This window comes from Eublepharis macularius, chromosome 7 (genome assembly GCF_028583425.1).
Source record: "Eublepharis macularius isolate TG4126 chromosome 7, MPM_Emac_v1.0, whole genome shotgun sequence".
Taxonomy (NCBI): domain Eukaryota; kingdom Metazoa; phylum Chordata; class Lepidosauria; order Squamata; family Eublepharidae; genus Eublepharis; species Eublepharis macularius.
In genome coordinates this window covers 34,781,238-34,799,850 of record NC_072796.1, presented here as the reverse complement: position 1 = coordinate 34,799,850, position 18,613 = coordinate 34,781,238, and the positions used below count along the sequence as shown (strand labels likewise).

Sequence of the window (18,613 nt, the reverse complement as noted above, 5' to 3'; positions counted from 1 at the left end):
CTTACATGGAGGTATGTAAATATTGATGCAGAAGATAGATCCCAGTTGTTTACTAAAAATGTAGATGACTTGGAGATTCTTACAATCAGACCAAAGCAATGGCGGGATCTCCCCCTCTACATCAGCAGATATGAAGGTCACTAGATCCCCACGGGCCCTCCCAAATGAGCCATATTTAATAGCTGATAAGACAAAAGTGGGAAAGCCCTGTAAAGAAGATAACAAAGGGTCCAGATACCATGTTTCCTGAAGGAAGAAAACATTAAATTTTCTTAAATATTGTTCACAGCTGTTGTCCACAAATTTAGAATGCCATCCAGCTGTATTCCAAGAGATAACCCTAACACTTCTAGACCCTTTTAATAGTCAGTTAATAGAATTTAAGGTGACTGGTGTAGATATCTTACCCATGAGATCACATTTTCCTGTACTGAACAGCAATAAGGCGTGGTCCATCGCTGGATGGAATTTTATATTCAATTGTTCAGGCCCTTCCTATGTGTCAGCAACTACTACTGGATGGTTTATAGTATCGTTGATGAATGAGCAGGATGGTTCAGTATCACAGTTTAGAAGCTTGTGGTATAACATGGGTTCACAGTTTTTTATGGGAATAGCTGGGGGCTCAGTTAATCCATAGCTCAGTGGCCTTTCTACTTCAATTGTTACTAATAGAGAACATAACGTAAGCAATTTAACTGACATACATAGGCAAGTTATATTCTGAAGTTCATCCAACTTGCAGATAATTTCATCTGAATCATTACTAATCGAAATCCCGAGAGTGGGAGAAGAGGAGTTACATTTATCATCAAATAAGAAGTTTTGATAACTAGCGGGACCAATTGGCTTCTTTATAGAGTTAAGAATTGGCTTCCTTGAAGGCCATTCACTTCTATTACATATTGCAAGGGGCTGATGTACACTTCTTCTTGCAAAAAATGTCTGGATGATCATATTACGAAACACCCAAACATGAGTAATTTAGTGCAACTATAGAAAGTTTTTCATTTTTTAACAGCATAGTAGGTTGTTTAAAAGTCAAAAGCACCCTTTTGATTGCTGGCAATGTTGGCAGCCAATTAATGGTACTTAAATCAACTCGTTGAGGGTCTATTTGTAGAAGTTTACTCAGGGAGTTGATAGCAATTCTAGGGGGATTCCAGCATTCAGCAGCATTCAGGCCAACACAAAGTGTGATCTGATTTAGCTGCAATATCTAATTGCAACTTTGAGAAAGATAAATCATCAGCCTCAGCAACTGTTTGGCAATGTTTTAAGGGCACAATCGAATGCTTTTGCAAATTAACTGAACGAATGTCTTCTCCCAGATGTGGCACTATGGCATAGTGGCCAGGAAGTTGGTTGTAGAAACAGGCCTCTCCAGAAGTTTTCCTAAAAAAGATTCAAAAGAAGTTTGCAGACATTTAACTTTGTTGGACACCAAGGCGAGTTGTTCATAGATACCATCAGTAGATATTGCTTAACCACAAATTCCATGACAGTAGACGGTTGTGTTTCATTGCCATCATTCTTTAACGTCCTGTCAAACACAGAAGTTTCTCCCTTTGAGAGATTCTTCTTTTTCAAGCGTAGCATGTCTGTTACTTAAAGGGACCACAACAAATCTCTCAAGTCCTCCCTCAAAGAATAAATTTCATCAGTCTTTAGTTGTTTGACAGTTTTTGTTGCAGGAGGCAACCCAGAGCTTGTGCAGCACCCTTTTTTGCATGCCATAGTAAGTGATGAGGATAAATAAAAAAGGAGGCTCTCATCATCCCATAGCCAACGCCTTGCACCTGGCCCGTGAATGCCAAAATGCTGAAATGCCAAGAATCTCTCAGCCTGCCAAGTCATCTCTACGCTTTCATTATAATACTTTGCTTCAAGGCTGAACAAACATCCCACAGTGAGCGGGAATCACTGAACAACAGTCCATGATGGCTTGGTAAGTTCTAGAAAATGCCTTATCTTTGACTCACCAATCACCCACAACCATGAGAATGATTTGGTTTGGAGTTTCACAGGCAGTTATGGGCAGTCACACAACACACCATCTGCCTAACTTCTATTTATCAAGTAGAGAGTCCTGACTCCTGATCCAAATCCACACTGGGTCCTCTCTCTCATCTTCCCAGAGGCTCAGCCAGACAAGCATCCAGTTCGTTATATTTACTTACCCTTATTCAGCTACCACCCAGGGCTATTGCGGAAACAGAACGCGGCATTTACTCTTCTATATGCTGCCACCATTTAGTTAAATTAGGCCTATTGGTTGTGACTAGAATACTTGTGCGTGTTTTATTTCCCCTCAACCAACAACTTCAAACCAGCCAGGGTAAAAACAGATGACAATGACAAAAACATTTCAAAGCAATCTGCATTTCAAAGCACACATTCTCTATATTATTCACCTTAGCTGTGGGAGACAAAAGCCAGAGGGGGTTCCACTGCCGTCTAGAGGGCAGATTAAGAAATGTACACTAGGAAATTTCCCATGGTCAGGGAACTTTTAATGGAACCATAAGTGAGCAATCGACCACTGACCAACACATGCAGTTCCAACCTCACATCAGACAACCAAAACTCATTCATCAGAGACAGAGACAGAAGAAAGAATTTGCTTCCAGGATGGAACTGGGAAAGGATAAGAAAAAATTGGTTGTGCTGGTGTGGTTCTGAAGGACTGAAAGGAGCAGACACATCTGAAACAGGAGATAACTAGAAACCGAAGAGAGCTCTGAACCTTTCCTACACAACTTTCAACAAGTTCATGTTGACTAGAAAGTCTTTCCAGAGTTATACGTGGAGAAACTGAGTCAAGTCTTTAACTCCATGTTTGGGCAAATGGAAGGGGAAGAAAGAATTAATTACAAACGGTTTAAGCAAAAAATCCAACAGTGGGTGAGGTTTCCAAACAAGTGACTTGAAAGTGATTTAGAGGCATTAAGAACAAAGAATTCTACCCACAGCTGATGTATAGGTTAATGAAAGCCTATAAACTGTGGCTTGAAGCAGTGGGAGGAAAATAACCAGCTGACATACAAGCTCTGGTGTGCATCAGCTCGTTCTTTTGCCTCATCCCTAAGCATGTTAGGCACCCCCTCATTGCCAAAAGCCCTTCAACCATTCAGGAAGTCAAGCAGTGAGCAGAACAGCTGCATGACATTAGCAGCAGTTTTGACCGGTGCCTGAGGGACTCCCAGTAGCTATGTAGACAGGAGCAACCTGCACCCAGCCCTGACATCCTTCCCTACTCCTTCAGTCATCAGTTGCCGCTGACTTATAGCAACCCCATGGGGTTTTCAAGGCAAAAGGTAGTTCGCCATTGCCTGTCTCTGCCTAGCAACCCTAGTCTTCCTTGGTGGTTTCCCACCCAAATATTGACCAGAGCCAATATTTGGGTGCTTAGTTTCTGAGAGCTGACAAGAATGGGTTACCTGGCCAATAATAAAATTTACTGTTTTACTCATTTGAAATGACTGAATTTAGAAGGCACTTGACGCCAATCTGTCAGGCAGAGGTTGAGGTAGAGATCACACCAGTCCAACTTCCTATTATGCTACCCATAGAGAGCCAGTTTAGTGTAGCGGTTAAGAACAGCAGGACAAGCTAGCCAAGGAAGGGGTGATGGGGGAGTGAGGTGGAGCAACAAAAGGAAGGGTGAGCCAAAAACAGAGCAAAAAACAAGAAAGAATTGGTGCAGTGGGAGAAATCATTGTAATTCAACTCTGAGACCTCTATGCATTTTGTATGTCCTTCATGAGGAGGATTTATAAAAATATCATAGTCTGAACAGTTCCCACAACAACAGGAACAGTTCAGACAAAATATTTTATGGATCCCCTTGATGAAGCACATGTGAAACGCATAGCAGTCTCGGAGCTGAATTAATATTAATTCGTCCACTGCACTTATCTCTTATTTTTTGCTCCAGAGTGAGGTGGAGCCATTTTTCTCTCTCCAAGCCCCTTTCCTATTGTCAACAGTTGAATTTACAAATATACAAGAGGATCATAGGAGGCAAAGAAGCAGTTTTACAGAACAGTAAATCGCTGCCCCGCATCATTTCACCAGAGAAATACTCATGATGAACCCTCGAGGAGCTTCAGCAGACACGTGGGAGTATATGGCTGATTCCGCACACATTAGATAATGCACTTTCAATGCACTTTATCAATTGTTTGAGGTGGATTTTTTGTTCCACATACAAAAAAATCCATTCCAAATGATCTATAAAGAGGATTGGAAGTACATTATCCAACATGTGCAGAATCACTCTGTTTCCTCTTTGTATCTCTTGTTGAATCTAAAACTGCTGCTGCTTTAAACACACTCCACACATCCACCCTCTCATTTTGTGTGTGTGTGTGTGAGCTCCCCCAGGTATTGATGAGTTCTTTGATAGATTCATACCCTACCATTAAACCAACTGAGGAGTAATTTAAACATCACAACTATTTTTTTATCATAGGCTTTGTCCTTTCTTGACCAAACCTATTGGAGAGATCCATTTGCAATAACCAAATCCCCAGCTCACAGCAATATGTACTGTGAATTCCCCTGTCCTTTACATAGATTATTAATACTGGAAATCATCTATATTTTGCAAGTTTTAGAATTCCCCAAGATGTCACCCATGGGCACTTTACAGTGTTTTCCTCGTCTTTCAGACAAGGAAAATTATCAATTGACATTATGATACAAATCTTGCTTGGTTTCTTCAACATCTCTGCAGACATCTGTGCTCTTGTTTCATCATTCTCCAGTTTGTTTTCCTCCTCAGTAATTCTGTGGGATGGCACAAATTATCCAACTCTGAATACAAGGAAAGGAACAGCCTGTAGCTAGTGGTATACAATAATGAAATAGTCGTATATAGTCCTAGAGCTCAATTACTGTTTAATCTCTCTTTTTCCTCTCACTTCTTCTCTGTTGTATCCTCACAACAACCTTGTCAATTATGTTAAGGCTAAGAGTGTGTGACTGGCCCAAGGTCAGCCAGTGAGCTTCCATGGCAGAGTATGAATATGAACCTGGGTCTTCCAGATCCTAGTCTAACATTCTAACCAACTACACCTCTCTCTCGCCCTCCTTCCCTCTCTCCCTCTCCCTCTCTCCGTTTTTCTCTCTCAGGCAACTCCTATAGGTTGATGTGGCTACACTTGGGAAACATTAAATTGGTGTTACCTTTCCTTTAGGGAGGCTTGCAGTTACAGTATCTGAGAAGATCTACTCCCTGGGATAATGAAAACGAAGAACCACAGTTTTATTAAATGCTTTGTTTATTGCAATCTTGTGCAGTTACAGTTCAAGTCAGACGGAAAGAAGCTTAATATCTTTCAGAGAAAAGTTCTAGCCTTACAAGCTACTAAGAAAAGTTTTCATTGTCCATCTTTGATTTTTAAAAAAGAACAGCCAGACTTTAGGTACCCCCAGGGGTCATTTCATAGAAAAAGAGCTGGAGGAACTCATTAGCATAACTCATTAGCATAACTCATTGGCGTATGACACGCCCTCTGCCATCACTGGAAGTGTGTCATTAGCATAACTGATTTGCGTATGCCACACACCCTGACATCACTTATCCTGGCTGTTTTGGACCCAATCCTGGCCATTCAGGGCCAAAATTGAGCCCAAAATGGCAAAAAGGGGCTGAAAATGGCCGAAAAGGGGCCCCAAATGGTCAGGATAGGGCTGCTGCTGAGTGGGAGAGTGATCCACCACCTGTCAGAGGCCCGATCTGGGCCGTTTCGGCCCCAATCCAGGCTGAAACGGGCCCAAAATGGCTGAGAGTCAGGTAGGCGGGGCCACCTGACATATGACCTCTTTGGGGAACTGCCAGAACTGCATTCCTGCGTGTTCCCCCTCAAAACGAACCCTGGGTACCCCTCAATGCTAACTTTAGGCAATATGATATAACAGAACCCATACAAATGGATCATTTTCAAGCAGGTCTTATTATGAAGCAATGTAAAGAGCAGGTTCCAGAGATGATCATATTTTTTCTGCCTTAAGACTCCATCTCATGTGTCTTTTTCAAAACAGAGCCAAAGGACTTCATGCTGACCTTTCACTTTGGGTGTAAAAATGTCTAAAGCAAGCACTGTTCTTGTCTCATTACAATGAAAGGAGGAACATTGAAAAAGGCAAAAAATATTATGTGATAATGAGAATCAGGTCCTGGGTTTATAACAAGTAATCATGTAAATATTGTTTATAGTTGAGGTGAACAAAAAGTCTGATATTTACCACTGCATTTTTTCCAGAGTGCCATATCTCAAAAGAGAAACAGAAACCAGCAGAAGGAAGACATTTAACTTCCCCCACACAACAGTGCTGAAGAGGGTTCAAAGTCTACACTATCTGAAGGTCACTCGGTCCACATATCTCAAAGGGGTCTAAACTATTTTTCTTTTTAGAATATGCCATTTACGTGTAGTTGACTGTAATGTGAAGACCTAGATTCAAGAGTTGAGACAATATCCAGAGCCCAGGAGGAAGCCTATTCTTTAAATAAGGTGACATGAAGCAAAACTATGTGAGAAGACAGAACAACAAAACTCTTTTACAATGCAAATTATACCCATCACCAAATATAAGTTTCCTTTGCCCAGATCAGTCCAATTATTGGAATCATAAAGCATGAAGCTAAGTAAAAAAAAAATGCAAAAGAATGGATTTTCCTAAAATCGTTTCCCGAAGTCGTTTTCCATTGATTTCATGTTCTGTGAATCACAATCATTCTTTTACTCTGGCTTAGAGAATCTACCAAAGACAAGAATGCTTTTGGTGCAATTGTGCCTAACATAGTAAAGGAAGGGATGATCAGCTATGAAAGGCACAGGTCCACAACGCTGACGCCGAGAGACTTGGGGGTCCTTTGTTGCAGGTTCTTCACCACCCTCTTCATCAATCTCAAAGAAGGTATCATGGACCAGCTGAGACAAAGCCACCCCATGAGTGGTTGTTGCTCCAGAGAAATCAGCTTTTCCAGCATCATTTAGATTTGACAGGTTTAAGTACTTGTCGGCTTCAATTGTCTTTTCCATGCTGAACTTAGGAATGGCCACCTCCACCACTTCAAGCTTCAAATCATTAGACCAGTCAAGCAAATCCTCATGTGTAAGTGCATCTTCCAGCTAAAGGAACACACAGAAATCACAATATCATTCTGGACAAAGAAAAGCCAAGACATCAATGCAAAGAAGGTGTGGATACATTAAATTAAAAGCTAATGATATCCAATAAAACTTCTGCCGCCAACATGATCAGATTTGATGGCCAGAAATGGGTATTATGATTAAGTTCATGTAACAGTTATAGAGACAAACACCACGGTGTAGTAGTTAAAGTGTTGGCTGAGTATCGGGACCCAGGTCGAAATCTCATCTCTGCCTTGGAGGCTCACTAGGTGACCTTGGTCTGATCATTCTCTGATCACAGGGATTTTGTGCGGATAAAAACAGGAGAGAACAATGATGAAAGCCACTTCAGGTCTCCACTGGGGTGAAAAGTGAAGTACAAGTATATAGATAAAGAATTAATATATATTACCTGTAGAAGAGTTTGAGAACTTTCATCTGTTGGTAGCAGTATAAAAAGACTCGATTCATGGTTTTTGTAGGGAATCTCCAGAACTTGCACCTCAACATTGTTTAGAAGAACTGTGCCTGTGTTGAAGGTACCTCTAGTATGCATCAGCTGCACAGTGTGAAAGGCCTTCTGCAAGGAAGGGAAAGGCAAATATTGAAAGGAATTAGAAACAAGTCTTATTTAATTGTTTATTCATTTGAACTTTTATATCCTGCCTTTCCTCGTGGTTCAGTGTAGCTTTTCTTTTGCTTTCGGAAGCGTTTTTATAATTTTCTTATTGTGGACCTGATGGCTCAAAACTAGATGATCCATAACAACAAACTGGAAACAGCAGGGGCAATCCATCATGAACATCTTTTGTGGAAGCCCCAACAAGTAGAACAGGAAAAACTGTGCAGAATGGAACAAGGGCTGGTGATGATTCTGGATTAGTAAATTTGGAGAAAGTATGATGCTCGGGATTTCCCCTGAATTTCCAGGGAGAGGCTTTTTTGCCTCTACATTATTCTGCATTACTAGAAACTTCTAAAGAAAAAGGGGGCAGAGAAATTTGTCAACCAGTTCAGGTAAAGGTACTCACACTGAATCTAATTGAAATCAATGTGGTGGAAAGTGCATCAAATTGCAGCGGGTTTATGTCAACCCTGTAGAGTTTTCAAGGCAAGAGACATGATGGAGATAGCTAAATTCCTTTGATTTCCATTTAATCTTTATGGGCCTTCATCGCTGACCAGAAGGGCTGACTGGTTAGACAAAGAAGCAGAGTCTATGCCTTTTTTGTTCCACATTGCCTGAGATGCCTGCATGAAGACACCATTGGAGCAACAGAACTCTCACACGCTTCCAATACATGCTTGAAATGTACAGTGGCCTCAGTTCCACCATTTAGCCCTGCAAAAAATACAAAGGAGCAAGGAGGCACACATATAGCCTACCGAATCTACGAAAAATGGGGCTTCTTCTGTGAGCTCTTTCTTAAACTCAACTTCCCAGAGTCCTTTGAAGTACAGGGTATTCACCAACAGCAGTTCAGTCAAACAATCCAAGCTGTCCTTGGGCAAAAGATCCTTGATTTTACCTTACAAAAAATGCAAGAAATAGAGCTTTATAGGATTTTTAAAACTCCTTTGTATCTTATTTGATCATTACAAATATATGCAATTCATTATTCTCTATTTGAAAAAGCTGAAACGGAGCAGCTATGCTGCTGTTGATGGCAATACAACACCTATAATGATTATTTTTCTTGAGGCTTCTTCTCCATATAGAAGAATATATCTGTGGATACAGTGTCTTGATGAGCCATTCTGGTCCAACAAAACCTTAGTCGGCAATTAATTTCTAGAGCAATCTGCCAAGGAGCAAATGTTAGAGATTAAAGTTTTACTAACTATCACGTAGAACTGGATGAGATGCTCTTACCATGTGACTGGATTTCAACCCACAGATTGAGCAATCTCCTCACTTCCTCAGAGGCACAATGAAAATCTACTCCCTCCACTTCTGTCAAGTACAGTTTCAGGGCACAGTAAAGGAATTTCTGAACAAAAGAAAAAAATGGAAAATAGTAACAGTGTAATATATAGTCAGCTCTCTGATTTAACCTAGCCCCCTGAAAGAATTTGCAGAATAGAAGCATGGTGTGCCTCTTTTAGCAGAGTTCCACAGAAACAGGGGTGACCACTGAAAAGGCCCTGCTTCTTGGAAAAATCTTAGATTCTATCCCTGTCTATAGTTTTGCTGGTGGAATCTTTACACAACAGGCCATGATTACAATCACATTTATTGAAGGGATGCATAGCATCCTGATCCCAGACTCAAATATTTATCAGCTGGGAGTGGAAGTGCATTTCAGTTGCATTACAGATTTGCAGTGAAATTCTAAGCAGAGTTACTCTAAGTTTAGGATTTCACTGCTAGTCTGGCAACGTGCACCACACATTTTGCTCTGGTGGCCTTCTTACTTTAAGATGCCATGTTTTGTGCCAATAGAACATTTGACCACTTATATTGAAACTGAAATGAGCCCATATCATCAATGTTTTTCAACTGCACAACACAGTTTACCACTAACGTTGACTGAACTCTGAGTTACCTGAATGAAGGCAACAGCATAGTCTCCATAGAGCTTATTGGCAGTACTCAGAACATAATTGGTGCTAGGCCTGTTAAGTCGTTTAAGAATTTTGCTGAATGCAGTATGGACCCCTTCAGGATTCTCGCACTCATCATCTGAAACAGACTAATAATACAAAGAGATGTTAGTCCTAGTGACACTTGGTTGAGATGCAACACTCTTTTCTCCAAGCAATAGCTACTGGAGATAACTAGTACTTCCTCTTGTTTTATGTGGTAAAGCATTACATCCTACAGACCTAGAAGCAGGGTCGTAAAAGCAAATGGAGATTTTTGTCCTCATGCACAATTCATCCCCAGTTCCCTCCCAGTATTGTCCCCCCTTCGCTCCTAAGCTTATTACTATTATTTCTCATGTCAGTGCCTTTCCTGTACCAACTGAACCTGTGCTATCTTGAGGTCCAACCATATGAACCCCCTTAACTATGTTACAGTCCAGGACTTCTTTTCTAATTTGCCTTTCTGTTCCTCGGTTTCCCCATTTTTAAACAGGTGGTGACAGAGAAGAATTAGACATGCTACTTGATGAATTTAAAAAAACCAAATTTGGGGAAAATCAGAGATCTCCCATGGCAAGAGGGAATTGGTAGAAATCACCTCAGCTTCACCCATGGAAAAGTATAGGTGGGAGCCAATGTCATGTTTCCTGTATATCCCATTGAACATAGTGGAACTCACTTCTCAATAATCATCTATTGATTGATTCAGTACAATTTTTATCACATCCTTCTTTCAAGGAGCAAATGGTGACGTTCATGGGGGTTCCCTTTTATTATCCTAACAATCCTGTGACATAGGATAGTCTAAGTGATAGATATCGGCCCAAGACCACCCAGTGAACTTCACAGATGAGCAAGGATATAACACCAGGTCCCCCTTGGTCCAGGTCCAGAATTCTATCCACTATAATCTATTGCTTCCTCATTTCCCCATCTGTTCTGTGTGCACTAGGATTAAAATCCGTGCAAGAAGCAATTTAAACTATTTATTGATAAAGAAGGCCATGGTGGTTTGGCTGGAAATGATAAGAAATCCAAAAAAAACCCCATCGTAATTACATCATTTTTTAACTTTATCCCAAGATGTCAACAATTTTTTGAAGCACATCATATTAATTAGATCATCACAAATGTTTTCACAGAAATTTTAACTAGGAATCTGGGATTCCTTGCTACTTTTCACTGCACCTCAACATAAATTCTGTTAACATAATTCTGTTAATCCGGGGATTCGAGGGACGACCTTGCAGTGGCTTGTCTCCTTTCTCCACGGTCGGGGACAGAGGGTAGTGCTGGGGGAGAGGGTGTCCACACACCAGTCATTGATGTGTGGCATCCCGCAGGGGGCAATACTCTCCCCTGTTGTTCAACCTTTATATGCGCCCCCTCGCCCAGCTGGTGCGAAGTTTTGGACTGGGCTGTCACCAGTATGCGGATGACACCCAGTTGTAACTGTTGATGAGTGGCCGACCTGACTCTGCCCCAGATGCCCTTTGGAGAGATCTAGAGGCTGTGTCAGATTAGGTGAAGCAGAGCAGACTAAAGCTGAACCCTGTGAAGATGGAGGTCCTGTACTTGGGCCGTGGGCTGCTGGATGCGGGGATCTCTCCCCCAGCCTTTGAGGGGGCCCCATTGGTCCCCTTCTCATCGGTCAGGAGTCTGGGTGTAATCCTGGATTCCTCCCTGTCTGTGGAGGCCCAGGTCATGGCTGTTGCCTGGAATGCTTTTTTCCATCTGCGGCAAGGCAGGCTGTCTCTCAGCCCAGGGCCTAGTGACAGTGATCCATGCAATGGTCACCTCCAGGTTGGACTACTGTGACTTGCTCTACACAGAGCTCCCCTTGGGGCTGATCCGGAGATTACAGCGGGTCCAGAACGCTGCTGCTTGTGTCCTGATGGGTGTTCCATACAGGGCACATATTACACCAGTTTTATAGTAGCTTCACTGTCTTCCAGATCCATTTCAAGGTGTTGATTTTGACCTTTAAAGCCCTAAACAGACTGCGGCCAGCATACCTGAGGGACCGTCTCTCCCCATATATGCTCCGGAGAGTGCTTTGTTCAATGGGTAAGAACTTACTGGTGATCCCTAGCCCTAGGGAGGCTCACCTGGCCTCGACCAGGGCCAGGGCCTTTTTGGTCCTGGCTCCAACCTGGTGGAACTCTCTGTCTGATGACACCCAGGCCCGCCAAGATCTTATATCATTTTGGCAGGCCTGCAAGACAGAGATGTTCTGCCAGGCATGTGGTTGAGGTCGGCACTAGGACCATCCTTGAGCCTCCCACCGGCCCCCTGCAAAGTGTGGGACTATTTAGGACTGTTATGAGTTGTCCCACATATGTATTCTGATTACATCTCACCTGTCTGTTTCCCTCCCTCTTTGTATATTGAAGCGGCCATCTATGATTCTGTGTACATAATTTTAATTGGTGTTTTTTTCTGTTTTATTGTTTTGTATTTATCCTGTTGTGGAATTGTATTTTAAGATGGTTATACCCCATCCTGAGCCCACTTGTGGCGAGGGAGGGCTAAACACTGAAGAAACTAAACTAAACTAAGAAAGAATTCCTGAACTTCAAATTCTCAGGTGAAATCAAACACTCCAAAGATTTCACAACTTACCTTTTCAGGAGATGCTTCTTTTTCAGGTGCCAACGGCTTAGGGCAGGGACATGGATGCTGGGGGGATTGTTGTTTATCATCTTTAGGTTTGGTGTGTTGTGGTTCTTGGTCCGGATGTCTGTCATCACTAGGCTTAGTATGTTGTGGTTCCTGGGCTTGATGCCTCTCATCACTAGGTTTAGCATGTTGGCGTTCAGGGGCTTGTCGTCTAGTGTCACTAGGTTTAGTGTGTTGTGGTTCTTGGGCCTGATGTCTGTCATCTCTAGGCTTAGCGTGTTGTGGTTCTTGGGCCTGATGTCTATCATGGCTAGGTTTGGTATCCTGGTGTTCTTGGGCCTGATGTCTAGCATCACTAGGCTTAGTATGTTCTCGCTGAGGAGCTTGCCGTCTAGTATCATGAGGTTTAGTGTGTTCTGGTTCTTGGGCTGGATGTCTGTCATCACTAGGCTTAGCATGTTGTGGTTCTTGGGCCTGATGTCTATCATCGCTAGGCTTAGTGTGTTGTGGCTCTTCAGCTTGATGTCTTTCATCACTAGGTTTAGTGTGTCGGCGTTGAGGGGCTTGTCGTCTAGTATCAGTAGGCTTAGTGAGTTGTGGTTCTTGGGCCTGATGTCTATCCTGGCTAGGCTTGGTATCCTGGTGTTCTTGAGCCTGATGTCTATCATCACTAGGCTTAGTGTGTTGTGGCTCTTGGGCTTGATGTCTTTCATCACTAGGTTTAGCATGTCGGCGCTGAGGGGCTTGTCGTCTAGTATCAGTAGGCTTAGTGAGTTGTGGTTCTTGGGCCTGATGTCTATCCTGGTGTTCTTGGGCCTGATGTCTATCCTGGTGTTCTTGGGCCTGACGTCTATCATGGTGTTCTTGTGCCTGATGTCTATCATGGTGTTCTTGATGTCTATCCTGGTGTTCTTGGGCCTGACGTCTATCATGATGTTCTTGGGCCTGATGTCTATCATCACTAGGTTTAGCATGTTGGCGCTGGGGGGCTTGTCGTCTAGTATCACTAGGTTTAGTGTGTTGTGGTTCTTGGGCCTGATGTCTGTCATCGCTAGGCTTAGTGTGTTGTGGTTCTTGGGCCTGATGTCTGTCATCACTAGGCTTAGTGTGTTGTGGTTCTTGGGCCTGATGTCTATCATGACTAGGTTTGGTATCCTGGTGTTCATGGGCCTGATGTCTATCATCACTAGGTTTAGTGTGTTGTGAATCATGGCCCTGATGCCTCTCATCCCAGGGTTTAACAGGTTGTGGTTCCTCACTCTGTTGTTTGTCATCAGAAGGTTTAGCTGCTTGTGGTTCAGGATGGGGTTTGAAAGGGATCTTGTCTTGTGACTGCAATGGAATAAAAAATACTTCTATACATTTCATAAATAGCTCAATTTTTTAGTAAAAGAGGAAAGGACTAAGAGATGCCCTACCTCCTCTGTATATTCCACATTAGTATAGAAGAAGTTCAGTTAAAACTTATTTCAATGTATTGACAAAAAGACACTTTTGTCTTTGTCACCACATAATAGCAACAAGCAAGTTGGAATTTGGGGAAAACTTAATCAGTTTGTTTTGAGCTTTTTTGTACATACCTTTGCAGCTGAATCATCACTGCTGCTTAGGTTGGTTGTCCAATACTCCTTAAGCTCCTTCAGTTCATCCCAGTGCAGTACCTTGAATTATTATAATATAGTTTAAGTGCTTGATATAAAATCCATGTACACAGTTTTCAGAGGGGAATAGTTTAAATATAAAATAGGTAAACTGAGAAATTGTAATAACTGGTTGAAAACAGGAACATCAATGAGAGCAACTTGAACTACACCCACCTTTTCAAGCTCAGCTGCAGTATTACATCCAGACCCCAAAAGAAGCAGGCCTAGGCCACTGGTGAGGTTCATAGGCGAGAACAAGAGATTATCAGATGGGTGCTCTTCACTCAGCAAATGGAACATGTCAAGGGCAAATCTGGCATTGACTTCGGACAGGGAGGACATCGTGAAATTCAGATGTTCTACAGGAAGAAAAAGACAAGTGGGCACTTTGTGATTTTTCCAAATGTTTTTTGTTTCGTTCCTACATGAATAGTTAAGATGAACCTCTCAGTGATATTTTTGCACATTGGCACTGGTGTATATTGACCAATAGCAATCATCTAAAATATTAAAAATCAGTCTTCCTGGATATTGTGTGTGAGGAAAGATTGAACCCTTCTAACATCTATGTAAAAAAATTCCCTAACAGGAGCTCTCTCGATTCCAGTTTTTCACTCACTACTTCCCAAGTGCTACACAATAGCCTCATCTTTCAGGCATTGCATTTGAAGTAAGCTCCTTGAAATTAGTGGGACTTGGTACCACATAATGGGTTGAATCTCACCAGTTTTTCCTTTGGTTAAAAAAAGGGATGAGGAGGTCCCATTTGACCATCAAATGGACAAAAGCCACATGGGATGTGGGCTGTAATTAGGAGAGCAATTGAATAAGGCTAAATAAAAACCTAGCTGAAAACAACCCAATGTGTTAAGGATCTGGATACCATAAGAAACTATTCTTCAGTCCATATATTTTATTATATCCATCATTTGAGTCCATATGGGAGAACAGAAAACAGAAGCCACAGGTATTGTTGACCTACTTTTTATTTAATTTTCCAAATATTTATACAAACAACAATTTGAACAATACAATAATTAGCCATAATAAATACAATATTCATTAAACTATTGGAGAAGTACAGAGCTGAATTACACCTTATTAGTAAAGTACCAAGTCTGAGTATTTTTTTGGTAAAGAAATATATGATGATGCATAACTAGTTACGTGATCAAAAAAAGGGAGCCATTTTTCCAAGAAACAAGGTTGGAAGTTGAAGTTGTCATTCAATATTAGCTGTTTAGATATCTTATCCATTATCATTACATCCCATATTTTTTGTATCCACTGTGTAATTGAGGGAACTTTATCAGATTTCCAGCTCTGTGCAATTAAAGATTTGGCTGCATATAGTAGTCATGAAATGAGATTTCTTCTCAGTGGTGGGGACAGGAAAAATGTTCCAAAGATTTGATAAAATGAGTTCTAGCTTTATGGCTATGTTATATCTTATTTTTTTCAATGTTATTTGCAACCTTTCTCCAGTAGGCTTGTATTTTACAACAGGACCACCAGCAGTGTATAAAGGAGCCATTCTCCTTACAGCCTTTCCAACATTTGGGGTGATTGTTGGATTTGTAATGATAGAAGTTCAGAGGTGTTACATACCATCTGTTTACTAGGTTAAAGTTTGGTATTCTAATGTTTAGTGACTTGGATGTGGTTTTATAAGGCAATCATAAGTAGAGTGCACCCTTCTAGGCTCTTTGACTTTGGTGGACTTGTAAAGGCTGCTTAGCACAGCATTTATGACATGCCAGTCCTCTGACTCTATAAGACCAATCTTAAACATTTTTCAAGGCACCTTGTATTATTATTATTTTATTTCTTTAAATTGGTAAATTTATACATTTTAAAGTTAAGTACAGTGTAAACATTTCAAAAAAGTTTTGTCACTTTGTTTGCGGTACTGAACACTATAATTTTTAAGTTGCAAGAAAAACGAGCCTCTGATAGGCCAAATTGGAATGTGAAATCATTATCTGAACATGCTCGGCATAATGTCCTTTCACAGACAGGGCTTAGATTCAAGTCTGCAGCAGTCACTTTTCTTTGATTAAAAAAAAAAGGTGCCCCTGAGCAAGCACCGAGTCATTACTGACCCATGGGGGGATGTCGCATCACAACGTTTTCTTGGCAGACTTTTTACGGGGTGGTTTGCCATTGCCTTCCCCAGTCATCTACGCTTTACCCCCAGGAAACTGGGTACTCATTTTACTGACCATGGAAGGCTGAGTCAACCTTGAGCAGGCTACCTGAACCTGGCTTCCACCAGGATCGAACTCAGGTCGTGAGCAGAGCTTGGGCTGCAGTACTGCAGCTTACCACTCTGCGCCACGGGGCAAAGTGCTGTGACTCAATGCTCGCTTTCTTTGATTACAAAGGGGGGAAAGTATCCAATGATAAAAAAATAGCATAGGCAAGCAGATATTTACATTTTTACTGTTCACCTTTCTAGTCAGAAAACAGGGCCACTTCCAGAGAATGGTAAGGATTGCTGCTGGGACCCTAGCATCAGTAAAAGCTCCAGTCCAGCCGGGATATTTCTTTCCACATAAAGCCCAGGAAGCTAAGAGGGACTCTTTCCACACTTGCACACCCCAAATCTTCCAAGATTAAGGAAAGAAGAACCTTGCAACTGAGCCCCCAAATCCAGACATCATTACTTAACAATTCTTGACTGAATTTTCTAGAACATGATAGAGGGGGAAATCCCATAAAGAAACACATCACTAAAGACCAGTATACCTAAACAGTCAACAGGAAAACTCTTTACCTTGATTTGAGAAGCGATGATCAGTGGATGCCAATTGAATGTGACGCTGTATTCTGTGACATGCTGGTATTTATACTGAACTTCTTACACTCCCACCACCATTAAACAAGTTTGCATTTCTATCTCTGCAACAATTTGATTAAATGTTATTTGCATAATGAAAGCAGTGTAATACATAAACTGGACGTTTGTAATAATCAAATGTAATTATCATGGATGTTTAGCATATATTGTAGACAGCATGTAGATTATGACACCAACAGCACTGACAATGTTTTGTGTGTTGGTAAGGTGTCCTACACATAACAAATAATGCCCATTTAGAATCTCCCTATAATAACACGATCCCCTAAAGCAAAGATTTTTTTTCTAAAGGCTGTGATTAAAAAAGATGTATACAAAAGTAATAAGGGGTTGTCAGGATGTTCTTCTAACAGTCTAACAGTCATATTTACTACCATTGGAATAGCTCACTTATAACGCGGTGTTGTGAGAAATATATGGCAATTAATACTATATTTTATTGACCAGATAAAATGGAACCACCCAAGCCCAGCAAAATATGGGTAAAACATGTTGCATTTGACCCATTTGTAAGATTTCCAGAAGCATCTGGCTGGCCACTATGGGAAACAGAATTCTGGACTAGATGGATATGTGATTCTGTCCAGCAGTTTCTGTGTCTTTATGTTAACATTTGGAGTTATTTTGACAATCACTTGCTATGTGCTTGTACTAAGATTTTTGAACACGTGAATGTACCATTGGGTAGCTTAATGATCTCCTAGCCTACAGGAGATGTTACCCATTGAATCATAGAGCAACTGTCCAAAAAACTGTTGAAATATTCAATAGCCCCTAAAATATAGTGTTATCTTCAGGCTCATCAGATATCTGTCATGGATTTGTCCAGATACTTGATTCTCTGTGAATTAATAAATAAACACAAGGCTCTTAGGTTGAGACACAAAGTACCAAAAGCGGAGCAAAGTTCATAGAGTAGAACTTATGTATCTCCCTCCTCACCATGCAGTCCTTTAAAGCCCTTCCTCCATTCTGTTATTGGGGAATCAGCTAACCCTCACAAACAGCACGGTGGGCAAAGTAGGGGTCTGCAGTGGGAGGGGAGAATTGATAAGCTCCACTTCTTGTCCTGGCACCCTAGGGTTGCCAGGCCCTCTCAACCTCCCGGGGGTGGACTGACTCCAGGCACTTACCTGCGGTTGGAGGGGGGTGCATGCGCGCAAAGTGTGTGCATGCGCTCCCACAAGCGTGATGATGTCACTTTCAGGACCACAGATTGGGCCCATTTTGAGGCACTGCGGAGCCCATTTTGAGGTGCTTCTGCACTCCACAGCAGCTCAAAATGGGCCTGATCAGTGGCAAAATGGGCCCGTTTTGAGGTGCTATGGAGCATGAGAATGCGCCTGCTCTCCACAGCACCCAAAATGGGCTTGTTTTGCCATGGATCAGGCCTGTTTTGAGCCACTGCAGAGCGCGAGCGTGCTCCTCTGCTCTGCAGTGACCCATAACAGGTCCTATCCACACCAAAACGGTCCTGTTTCATGCCGTTGCAGAGCACAGGAGCACTCCATCGCTCTGCAGCGCCTCAAAACGGGCCTGATCCATGGCAAAACGGGCCCAAACCAGGTGGCTGCTGCACATGGGAGTGCGTAGTGCCACAGGGGAGTGCGCACAGAAGGTGTGTGCCCCCACCTGCTGGCCAGGTAAGTGGGGTCTGGCATCCCTGTGGCACCCTCAAATACAACATGAGTCAATGAAGACAAAAACAAATGAATGTGGGCTCAATTAGTTTTGCTTATTATTTATTTGAATTCATTTAA

General features: G+C 41.9%; 1 protein-coding gene across 1 annotated transcript; it reads right to left on the bottom strand.

Moving 5' to 3' along the window:
• Nucleotides 1-5,709: 5,709 nt before the first annotated feature.
• On the bottom strand, nt 5,710-16,789 carry LOC129333904 (glutamic acid-rich protein-like). The gene is made up of 9 exons (XM_054985843.1): nt 16,770-16,789; nt 14,168-14,352; nt 13,931-14,011; nt 12,354-13,682; nt 9,692-9,838; nt 9,019-9,136; nt 8,532-8,674; nt 7,558-7,725; nt 5,710-7,142 (listed from the first exon to the last, which is right to left on the bottom strand). Exons 2-9 carry the CDS (start codon nt 14,333-14,335, stop codon nt 6,750-6,752), a joined length of 2,547 nt encoding a protein of 848 aa, XP_054841818.1. The 5' UTR covers nt 14,336-14,352; nt 16,770-16,789; the 3' UTR covers nt 5,710-6,749.
• Between the last annotated feature and the right edge of the window lie 1,824 nt (nt 16,790-18,613).